The sequence below is a fragment of the Choristoneura fumiferana genome, chromosome 12 (assembly GCF_025370935.1).
Source record: "Choristoneura fumiferana chromosome 12, NRCan_CFum_1, whole genome shotgun sequence".
In the NCBI taxonomy this organism is placed as follows: Eukaryota; Metazoa; Arthropoda; class Insecta; order Lepidoptera; family Tortricidae; genus Choristoneura; species Choristoneura fumiferana.
This window is the reverse complement of record NC_133483.1, coordinates 8,795,157-8,807,517: the sequence shown is the minus strand read 5'-3', so window position 1 is coordinate 8,807,517 and position 12,361 is coordinate 8,795,157. Positions and strand designations below refer to the sequence as shown.

At 35.1% G+C, this 12,361-nt stretch overlaps 1 protein-coding gene across 2 annotated transcripts in view; it reads left to right on the top strand.

Moving 5' to 3' along the window:
* Positions 1–12,361, top strand: part of cdi (serine/threonine kinase) — a 113,581-nt gene that overhangs the window by 86,993 nt on the left and 14,227 nt on the right. For both annotated transcript variants that reach the window (XM_074095205.1, XM_074095203.1), the window contains exon 2: positions 5,734–5,855. In XM_074095205.1, the coding sequence (XP_073951306.1) occupies positions 5,734–5,855 (122 nt within the window). The remainder of the gene's footprint in view (positions 1–5,733; positions 5,856–12,361) is intronic.

Here is a 12,361-nt window from a genome sequence, read left to right as displayed (position 1 = left end):
CACTCCCGACTCGACTGTTTGCTCTTGGCGTTATGCCTCGTATTTACCGTGTGAACGTTTGTGGATGATTATGTACGGACTCTGAGGTAGTGAATTATACACGCTGAATAAATGGCTATCTATACTACGAATAGTCTAGTCCATGCCTGAACGACGTATTACCGCATGTTTCTTTGCAGACAGTAGGAAAGGTTTTTCTTTACCTACTTGTATAAGGTTTCTTAAAATACTCTTTTCATTTATAAAGGTTTTTTTTATCGGAATTGCTGATTCCACCCCGTTTTACGCCATACGCTTTGAACATCGACCAATGTCACAGTATATATATAAGCTAAAGCAGTAGGGAAGCTACGAACAAATCGATCGAAACGAACACATGTATATACTGTGCCAATGTGAAAACATTTATCAACCACTATTAAAAAATCAAGAAAAACATTTAAGTACTGGAGTGTTCAGTCAAATTAGCCCAACCATCTGCTCCGAAATAATTTTTAGACACATGTGTAGGAATTATTTAGATAGATTAAATAAGTTTCTTCACGCTACATATTAACAAGATGATTGTTTTAGTATCAGGCTTAGTGCTTGAGCGTCTATCTTTGCCCATTCACGTCCTTATTTACGAGAATGATAGATAAGAAATCGTGATTTCCTGTCAATAGTGGAAGCTGAGCGTAGATAATATTGGACCACAGCTTAACTAAGCTATGACAGAACATTTATCGTCATTGTTTTGGTTAGTGATGTATATGTTATTTGTCCACCCCATGTACTAAGTAGATAAACAGTAAACACATTAAATAGTGTTTATCCCGGTGAATAATACATGTTTATTAACCCGCAACTACTCGTAATGCCCGTCTATGTACCTCTATATTATTCGACTGTATCAAATATACCTCCGTAATCTTTTCACCCAACTGCACTGGTGTTGGCTTGACACTTACGGTATAAATGGCAATTTAATGCGTCCCTCGACTTCCTCTGCCGAATGCCATGCTTAACCCGAACCCCTATATTAGGGGAAACTAAATTGATGACTGTCCATTGAGAGTACGTGAAACGACTTAGAGAAACGTCAAAGACACTTAACTGTGATGTATTACTTTTCGGCCTAGGATTTGTCGGAGTTGTCTACCATTTACTATTACAATTAACAAACTTACGTACCTAATTTATTACTTAAATACTTTGGTATTCGTTGTGCCCTGAAAATAGCAAAGTAATACTTGGGTTAAATAATAAGCCAAGGAAAGGTCATTGCAAGCATGGAAAAACATACATATATAAACGATACATGACCAAAATATTATTTTCGGTAATTTTTGTACCCAAGTAAAGGAATAATAAAGTGAGTAGTGTGTTGTTGTGCAATAAAGAGGTTGTGCAATAAAGAGTTATTGTATTGTATTGTGGGTTTTTTATGTCTCCTGTATCACATCAAAGTCACTCATGAAGTTAGTGAATTTTCCATTTGACCTTTAACTGTGACTGTAGTTTTTTTTTTTTTTCAAAACAGAAACAACACATTTTTTCGATTTGGCTAAAAATTACCAGGTTGTATCAATGAACTGAACAGTCTCGAAGTTCTTAGAAATAAAAAAACAAAATGTACAGAAGATTGTGTTATTTTTTTTGTATGTGAATAAATGTCTTCTTTCTCTTTTTTGTTTTTTTCTTTAGAAGGTTTTTTTAATTGTTTTTCTTATTATTTTTTAAACTAGATTAGGTAACTACTAAAGTAGCGTAGCTTAGCTTCAGGAGGGAGTGTTGTTAATTAGCTTCTCCTAAAAGCAAAGCTAAATTACGTTTTCCGCAATGGATTCCTCCTACCAGACTTTTTTTTGTTATTTGTCAATTTTCATAGTATGGTTCCATTCATAATTAGGCTATAAATCTTTTAAGCAAGTTTCGGCAATCAGTTTAATTAACGATCTGGCCAACTTTAATGTAACTTTTTAAGCTTTTCTCTTTTTTTGTAACGGAACTTTAAGGTGCGTTGACAATTATTTTTCTAACGAAGTCTGTTTTTTTAACGAAGTTCATAAGAATAAGATACATTAATCCCTTATTTTTTTCTCAATGCTCCTACGTTATTAAAGCTCGTCACTGGCTTCTGAGGGTATACCTGCACCCTACACCATTAATCAATGTGCTAATCGACGGCCTGAATTTGATATCGATTCGGCCCTTGATTAATGTCAATGATGTTTAGGCAAAAAATTATGGCCCAAAAGTTTACATTTAACATAAATTACTTAAAATTATCGTATCAAAGGTCAAATCGAGCCAATAAACAAAATATAAAATCGCACATTAAATGCAGTCGTGCAATGAATGCGAAGCATTCTGTTATATATAACAAATGTCTGTCTGACTATGTACTAGAATTTACATTGGTGCCAATGGGACAAATAACAAATAAATCTAACAGGTAATTGGCAAATCTTCAATTTTCGCTTAATTACCATTAAAATACAACATCTGGCACGTACTAAGTTTGCGTTATCGCATTCCTAAGATACAGCTACAGTAACAACACTACTTAATAATATTGACATAGATTATTGTTAGCGCGCTATCTGATACCACAGATACATAAAGATAAGGTAAATAGAGCAATTATCGTTGCGAAATAAAAAAAAGAAAGTTTCAGTTTACCTTACTGTAGTGTAATTACGTTGGATTAAAGGTGAACTGCAAATTGCAAATCAAACAACCATTTCGAGTGTTTATTTAGTATCGTCGTAATTTACTAAATAATAATAAAATTAATCATTAAATCTTTTCGTTTCTGTCTACTCTTAAGTCTACCGAGTAGGTTCTTTGTCACTTTTGTAACAGTTCCTACATCAAAACAATAAGGTTAATTAGAATAATAAATATAAATAATAGTAATAAAATCTTAATTAATTTTACGTCATACTTACTTATAGGCTAAACAAACAGTATAAATGAAAATAATTCACATACCTACCTGAACTACAATAAAATCCTGTGTTTCAGGTGAAATAGTATTGTCACGTTGAGTCCTTTCCTTAGTGACAATAAGGTAGGTGAGGCATAAAAGGCCCAGCCGGCAACAGAGCCCATTATTAAAAAATAACACTTAATGATTTTTGGATTCGTTCATCACATAGAAGTAACCGAAACAATGGGCTGGCGACAACGCTTTGCTGCGCACACGCCGCCATTTTGTCAGTAGCGTCGATACATTCTAAACGGAGGTAACGTCTGCGCTTCATGTATGTTTTTACTAAAATAAAGTTTTTATTAAGTTTCATAATTTATTCCGTGTTTTAATGTATATGGGTGCAAACAGAGTTTATCTAGCTATATGAGAAAGGGTAAATAGATAATTTTATATCCTTTTTATATTAAATATTCTCAGTCATTCTAAAGTTTGTACTGAGTTTTGAAGGCCCACTGCTTCCGTTGGTAACAAGGCCCAGCTCTTGATCTCTTAACAAAGCTGATTTGATAATAGGTTTTAAATTAAAAAAAAGATAAAAGTGAAGTGTCTCAATGTTATTAGTTTTGATTCTTTTATTAAGCTTTTAGATCAATAAGGTCCAAAAAAAATTTGGTTGTGAAAAATAATTGTCCATTTTTTTGTTATACGTTGATGTTAAGAGCGCTCTAACTAATAAAGATTTAATTTTATTGTTAGCTTATAATTTTCGAGAAAAATAGTCGATTTCTTATACATTGTCAAAATACCACGAACGGGACTTATCATCACGCTAACACACACGAGTAATATTTACCTCGACGTTTCAGCAACATTACAGTGGCCGTGGTCACGAGTAGTCAAAAAAATGATTTCTTATACTTTTAGAATAATAAGGCCCAAAGCCAAATATTCCACTGATTAAGAATATACTGCTGTTGTGAAGATACCAAATATTGTTTTATGTATAAGTTTGAACGTAAATACTGGTAGAGCCTGTTATTACTACTTATTACTGTCAAAATGTTAAATTTTTTGGCGGGCCTTAATACCGTTCTCAATAGTACCGTAATATTTTTTAGTGACTATTTTGGTATATGTAGAACCTTAAATAAATGAGAAACCTATAATGCATCAGTTTTTACATATTATCCTGACTATTTCTAAAAATTATATCATTTAAAATAAAAGTGGGCCTTCTATGCCTCACCTACCTAAGTCTTTATTGTTTTAAGCCGTACAACTGGCATTGAACCTTAGGTTGGTTGGTATAGCAATTTCTTGGTTGACTTTACACGTACAGAGTAGTCTGGTTTCGGCGGCGTGTCGTTTAGGTAGCTCTAGGTATGTAGTATAGTATATATGGAATAGGTCCAATACAAATGTATCAGCCATGGTCAATGGTGTTCCATACCTACACTTATCTGTCTACTGCACTATCTATGCTACTGCATATGGTGAGTGGTGTTTTTGATAGGTACCAATGAATACTACTTCAGAACATAAGAAAATGTTGCTGTAATCAACGAATCATTAATATATTCTTGACTTGACTATATTAATAATCTAATGTTGAAGATATAACTGCAAATCTTGTTCCGTTAAAAGTAGAACGATATTTATTTACTAACTGTATGCTCGATAGACGTCTCACTCAATTTCTAAAGAGAGCTAAATAAAGTACCATCGGCAAAACGGTGATTCCGAGCGGTATTCTAGAAATCTAGTAATGCGATCTGGACATTATGGTCGGACTGAAAGATTAATCAGCACAGATACTAGACGCTAGACAACGTAAACGTAATACTATTAACGTTGTTTCTAGTATTGATATGTTCACGACTGTAGTCTAGTAGGTATCTACTCGGTCTTCTTTGAAAAACAAAAAATTACGTCTTATCTCGCAAAGTTTGCATACGCTGAAATTGTGCATCTTGCTTCAAGTTATCATTGAGTCTGGCTTTCAGATTTATGATAGGTACGACTAAATAAAATTTAAAACTAAAGACGTGACATGCAATGACGCGATAATTCGCAGGCTTTATTAAACAAGTAAATTGCCTAATTAAACTACTGAGTCGGCCCATTCGGTTTGGTGGTTTGGGCAGCGGCCAAGCGTGGTGTTATCCCAGTTTCTAGAACACAATGTCCATGACAACACGTTATTTTCAAAACAGATCGCTTAACTACACGCTACAAGGTTACACTCATTTATTGTTGCCCCTATTTATATTTAACTGAAGACCAGAACAAGCTTTAGGTAAAGATTTCTTCCTCAAAAACAAAAATCTTATCAGATTGTGTATTTGTCGTTCCCGATCGTAAAATCCGCTACATCATAAAATTCCTAGGCATATGATGTTATGCCTAAGAGATGGCCTGGCATATCATGCATGACGTGCCTAATAAAAAATACGGCAAATCGTTGAGAGCAACGGTGGCAGGTGTTGCGTTTCATAATCTGACCGGATTTAGCGATCGAGAGACGACACATCAATCAAGCAGTCATTACCAAAAATAGCTTACTTAACTATCATTAACTTCAGTTGGTTCTTGTTGTTTTATTTTAAATTATTTCCTTCTTGCCGTGAGCTAGTTTTCTTGTGGTTTATCCAAGCATTAAGTTGTGAATAATTTTGTAACTATGTATTAAATACCCCTATGGGTTGGGTAAAGCTTGTACTATGTGTACAAGCTTGGCTTACTGTAGGACTGGGTCAATTGGTGTCAGCCGTCCCATGATATGTATTATTTATTTATCTTTTCTCTGCTATTTGCAGGTAACACACAAGACGTCAGGCAAAGTGATGGTGTTGAAAATGAACCAGCAGCGGGCGAACCGGCCCAACATGCTCCGAGAGGTTCAGCTCATGAACAAGTTGAAACATCCCAACATACTCGGGTGAGTGGTATAAAAAATACTAATTTTACAGAGATTGTACCTACGCGTCATCACTTTTGGGGTCCGTGCCGGAAAGGGGACAAACGGAACCCTATTAATGTCGCTACACTCACACTATCCGTTTGTCTGTCTGTCACAGGGCTGTGTCTCAAGAACTGTGACAGATACACTGCTGAAATGTGTTTCTATTGTCACTACGACAACAAAGACAGAAAATTTAAAATAATAATTAAGTGAGTCCCAATGAACAAATATAAAATAACTCCACACTGCATTAGGCCGCTGTTACACATGCTCGTTAGTATCACGAGAGCAAGCTACTATCGAGCAAATGCAACTTATTAGCATGTGTGAACAGGACATGCTATTATCGAGCATGCTTTTTAGTGGCATGCTAGTTGATGCGGGGGCGGAAGGGGGAAAGGTAATAAGCAAGTGTGAACGCGTTTGTTTAATGAGCATGCTATTAGTATTGGTAGTGTAGTGCCACGAGAGTTGCCAGCAAAAAAAATTACTAAAAGTGAATTTGTTATAAATTAGTTAATTTACTACCGTTGAATTTGCGAAAAGCCGTAACGGCCACAGGATTGCAGCCGTAGGCCGTGGATTTTGAGATTTTTTGGTCTAAAAGCCGTAGAACACGGTAATTGCCGTGGCAACACTGACATTGAACTGACAGAAGCATGCTATCAAAAGGCATGTGCATCGGAGTGTTTGTTTTGAGCATGCTTATTCAGGAGCATACTCAAAACTAGCATGCTTATTGCTAGCAAATGTAAACAGTCCATAAGCATACTCATTACCTACTGACTTGGTCATAAGCATGCTAGTAACGAGCATGTGTAACAGTAGCATTACATTTTGCTTAGAAGCAGGGCTCTATTTGGATTTTTACTGGATTTTTAAAAATAGGGCTGTTTTTAACGGATATTTTGACATATGAGTACTTTAAAAAATTGTACGTAACTCTTGGTGCGGCAATTGACCGGTTTTTCATTTATCTAAAATTTGATGCTTCTTGTTTTCTTGTTGTTTCTAAGACAAATAAAATCACTTCAAGCGTTTTGATGGTAATCTGTTACTATAAGCTTAATATGAAATGATTATGGTTTACATACAGCTTTATTCAAAATCACTGTCTAATATCTTATTCAGTCATGAAACACAATGAGGGAGTTCAAAGACTGCAAAATGACGTACAAGCCATCATTGTTTGTTCAATGCTGAACACTTTGACGTCAATTTACTTATTTATGAAATTTAATAGGTACTTTTTTGTCTATGCTCTAAAATTAGAATCTTCAGTAGGTATCTGAAACTGGTTTCCACCGGCACGATTTACCTATGTACAAATTGTGTGTGCACGTTAAGTTTCTATATTTCGTTTTTTTTTCATTAGAAAGAAGGTAAGCGATCTTGACGTGTCTATTTATTGAAAAATAAGTCACAGCAGATATATGCAAATATTAGAAAGAACATATGATCATTTACGTGCTTTTAGTATCATAATTAAGTAATAGTTTCTGTTTTTTAAAAACGTTTTTTAATAAAAAGACTCGTCAAGATTGTTACCGTTTTTAACCCCCGACGCGAAAAAGGGGTGTTTTAAGTTTGACCGCTATGTGTGTCTATCTGTCTGTCTGTCTGTGGCACCGAAGCTCTTAAACGGGTGGACCGATTTGAATGCGGTTTTTTTTATTTTAAAGCAGGTTTTCTAGCGATACTTCTTAGACATGTTTAATCAAAACCGATTCAGCCGTTTTTGAGATATTGAACTTTGAAGTGACAAAGTCGGAGTTTTTCCAACTTTTTGTTGGTTAGGTTATTCTAATTTAAAAAAAAAACGAAGTATTAGGTGTCTTTGAGCGGTTTATCTCACTGAGATAACCGCTTGAAACATTCTGACAGTCTGTGTTGCCTTCAGCGACCAAAATATCAAAGGGATAATATAAATTCTACTTTTACCCTATTTATTTTTTCAAGAAGTCAAAGAAAAACAGTAAACAGTTTTCGTACATTCACGCTCTCGTCAATTTAGAAAATCGAAATACTTTAAACTTATCCAGTACTATGACTCCAGTAACGTTATACGTTTTGTATAGGTAGGTAGGTACGTTATTCATAAAAAAATCTGGCCTTATTATGGCAAATTCTGGTTTTGTCTGTGTGTGGAAAAGGCAATTATCAAAGCGACATATATACCTACAATTACATATGTATATGTAAGAAGAAACGAATGTAAAAGTTTATATCAGATATACGAATAATGAATGAGATTACTTTTTATCATTCCATTACGTTTTATTATATGTTTCTGTTGCATACAATATTACGGGTTTTCACGCACAATTCACCCGCTATTTATGTTATAAAATGCGTAACTTGGTATTATGTTAATATTTCATCACGGCAATAAATGTAATAAATGCTTTATCCGCTTGCTTAATAATTAGCATTTTATACGTATATACTAAATGTTCTGTGTTATGTAAATTATGGCAGACTTGATGTTTAAAAATTGACATTAAGTAATAAGTGAAGATAATCATTGATGATTGATGTTTGTCTTTGCGCAGAAGAAATCACTTTTCTTAATAAATTGATAAAGGGACCTCAATGTCTAGGCCCGTATAATAAATTGAACTTATGTACAGCAGCGTCCTCAATATCTCATTTGCATTTGACGTTTAACATTTGAGGTACGGAACCCTAAAAAATATGAAGACTATATGACTATAAGAATAATAGTGGTAATGTAGCCATATACTAATACCTATTTAACGTTTGGTTTTAGCCATTTTTGCTGTCATTTGTTTTACAGTGGTTATTTATGATCTTACCTTACGTAGTGTAGGCATTTAGATTGGCCTGGATTCTGTAGACCACTTCATTCTTAAGTAGTGTCATTGAGATCATTCTCTACTACTACTGTCTGGTGCGTACAATAATACCGTAGCTTTGTGGAATCTTGTAATGGCAGACATTGCGCGAATTGCTACTTGGGAAAGTATTTATCAATAACTATCTGTCCTCATGACGAAGAATTATATGATCCTTTGTTTAAACGGCGTCCATTTGGTTTAATTTAACAATTTTACTATCTCTGTAGTTCACCATCAATCACTTCATGTTCTTACAATATTACCTTGCTGTTTAATCAGCACGCATCCCTCTTATTTGTTCAAACAGAACAAACGTACATTTGCTTTTCGAGGTCTCAAGAGACAAATAATGATTCATGGAGCATTCTTTCTCTCATTAACTGCCCGAGATCTTTGCACAAATATGGATTCCCAATTGTTTATTTAGGACTCAAGATCCCATTTCACTGAGAAGTGATCTTCATCGTAATATCTGAACTGTATTGAAATTCATACCAGTGTCAATATGATTACTGTTTAATCCAAATAATAAGGAAATCGAAGACTTTTAGGACCTACCTATTACGGCCCTAACGGGATTATTATAAGAAAAGTACTTGCGCTAATAATGATGCATGACTATTGTATTACACTAAGAAGCTCGAAGGAAAAAATCTTACACTATTTCTACAGTACTTGTATTCGTGGGAAATAAACAAAAAAAACTTTATAAATTTCATGAAACTCGCATGTAAGCAAACACATTTTCAATTTCGCTTCCACTGTAGGCACTATGCCGTAGTTATAAAATATTAATATGTTGGTACTCTCCATTCCGTTATTGGATTCGTCCGACAAGCGCCGGGAAAAAGTGCTCGCGAGTGTGGATGTTTTATACCTTTTGTAAGGTTTTCTCCTCCAATCCACGTTACACTGTAAGAATTAGTTTTCTATCATAAATCATTACATGGCGTCGTCGGTTATGAATGGAGTAAAATAGTAATCTTTATCTTGATTCCTCCTTTTGGTCTGATATCCGAATTAGAAAGGAACTTCAGCCATTAGTTTGGATGAAAAGTATTTTATATCTTAAATGGGTTACCTATGATAAATTTTCAATAAAGAAAATTTATATTGTATTTGGCCTGTATTTTTGTTACCTAGCTTTGGATGGAACATTTTAAAATACAAAGTTACATTTATGCGTTACCATCCCAATCCCCAAACAGTGCAAGTGTGTTGCAGTTGACAAAACTGCAATTGTGTAATCTAATTAAGTGAAAGGACTGAAACACATATTTTAATACTTGAGGCAGTGAACTCTGTTCTACTAAATCTCTGCATACTGTTTTTTAATTACCTCATGCACCACTTATGCAATTTTATATCGTAACTAGATTCCCACCTCACATACCCAACAAACCGCAAAATACGAGACCAGATGACGAAATGACCCAGAATTGATTCAGTGATTCGTTACTTCATCCCGTCGGTCCCATCTCGCGGTTTGCTTTGTGTCACTCTTGCATCTTTTTTATATTACTTCCTAATCATCGTAACCGTTTCGAAATAGCGACGAAGCGAACAATAGCCGGCTCTCTTTAGTTCAGTTCCTGTCTCTTCGGAAATGAAAACAATGTTGTTGTGAAGTCATCATTTCTCATCCAACTTCATAGCTTTTTTTAGAGTAATCAATCAGTCGTTGTTTATTTTATAGATGTTATCAGCAAACGACATAACATCAGCGACATTAAATTCCACGGCTGAAATCTCGCAGTATTACCCTCATCTTCTTGATTCCTGTCTTCTTATTGCATAAGTATATTCGAAGCGACCATTAACCTCTGCACTATAACTGTTTCGCATAACTTCCTAGGAAGGATTTCCACTTTCACGACTTTAGTGCGTGTCATCTTCTTTTGACTATTTCTTGTCACTTAGGAACAATACTTGTAGATGTAATCATTTTACTTAACAGCCTTCTAACTAGCGACCATTTGATTGAATGAGTCTCATGTTCTATTGAAAGTATATAATTGGCATAAAAAATATAGCTTCACAAGCGACGCCTCTGTCGGATTCTCTTGTCCCATCAGCTTGATATGATCGCCTTAGAAGCGATGCATCGTTCATTTGCGTGCCAGTTAAGTTATTAATTGGCCATTTGCATTGATTGCAACGCTGATCATTTCGCGTCGGGCCTTGACACCGTCGCGTGAGCATGATGACATCGAGATAATCACTTCATAAGAACTGTTTGTTGCTAATTCGTTAGGCAACATTAAAAATTTGATGAATGATGACTGATGCTTCATGTGGACAGTGGTAAAATTTTATTATTTTACACAAAAAACTTATACCTATACTTTTCTGTTACCTACCCTTTCAACCACTATCCAGCCGCCAAGTGGCAGTGTTTGTGTTGTGGCGTGGAGAGTAAGACAGCCGGTAAAATCACTGAACCGTGACATATTCTTTCTGAGCTCTCTAGGCTGGCAACGAATGGCTGATGCCGCTGATGTCGAGATTTTCTATGGTTGGTAGAACTCACTTACCAACATGTGACCAACATAACAAGCGACAAATAAATAAAGTAAACAAGTAGTAAGACAAATGAATAATGACAAATAAATAAGTAGTAAGTAGTATTAGTAAATGTGTTCAACGTTTGTCCAAGTTTTTGTGATATACTGTCATATCCCACTGCACCAATATCACATTTGGTTTAAAAATCGATCGGCTTGAAAAAGCCAGTAAGAAATTCGGCGAAACTTAATCCTCTTAGTATTTATCCAATTTACCGAAGATCCGATAAACGTTTTAGTAAATTTTGCCCCGCTGAAACCTAACGAGAGTTCATCGATATTGAAATCGGGGTTGGATTAGCATTTTAATGGATCCAGGTGTTGGAGCGGAAAAGTTTTGCACACTAACCGTATATTGATTTTATTGCGAGTCAATTACTCTGATTGCGTTGCACGAAATCAACGTCGAAATTAAAACGATGCGAATGCGACGCGACTACTCGATACTCAATATCCTCTAGACAGGTTATTTTTGGAAGTTTGGTCATTTCAAACTGAACTTGTTATTAAATAAATTCGTCTGTATGTAGTAGTTGTTATAAGTTATATTATTATTTTTTCGGTGATGACAAATACATTTTCCTTTTTTAGGGTTCCGTGGGTTCATTAGAATCCCGTCCAGTGCATCGAAAAATCTTTTTCGTTTTTACAGAATCTTAAATTGACAAAACCAGATAAGAACAAAAGTTTTCAATCTTTCGCGGGCCTTATTTCGGCTCGTGTGGATTACTGATTGGGAACCCCTGATATAAAGAAAAACTATACTGCTTAGCAGACTTTACAAGTTAATGAGTTACAAGTAAATGATTCAACTGAGCCAGTGTGGCCATACATTTTTCCGGGATGTAACTTTTTTTGCGAACTACCTACTTTCTGCTGGCGTTCGTGTCGTCACAGCATAATGTGTTTATGTTTTTATGTGTTTAGTTTTAATGGGTCCCACTGAAAAACAGCGTTGCGGCTTGCCGCAACATTATGCTGAGTGGGCCCCAATTTATACTATTCGATTTGTAATACGAACGCTCTTGGCCGGTTTTTGTCGTTAGTTGTCGATAAAAGT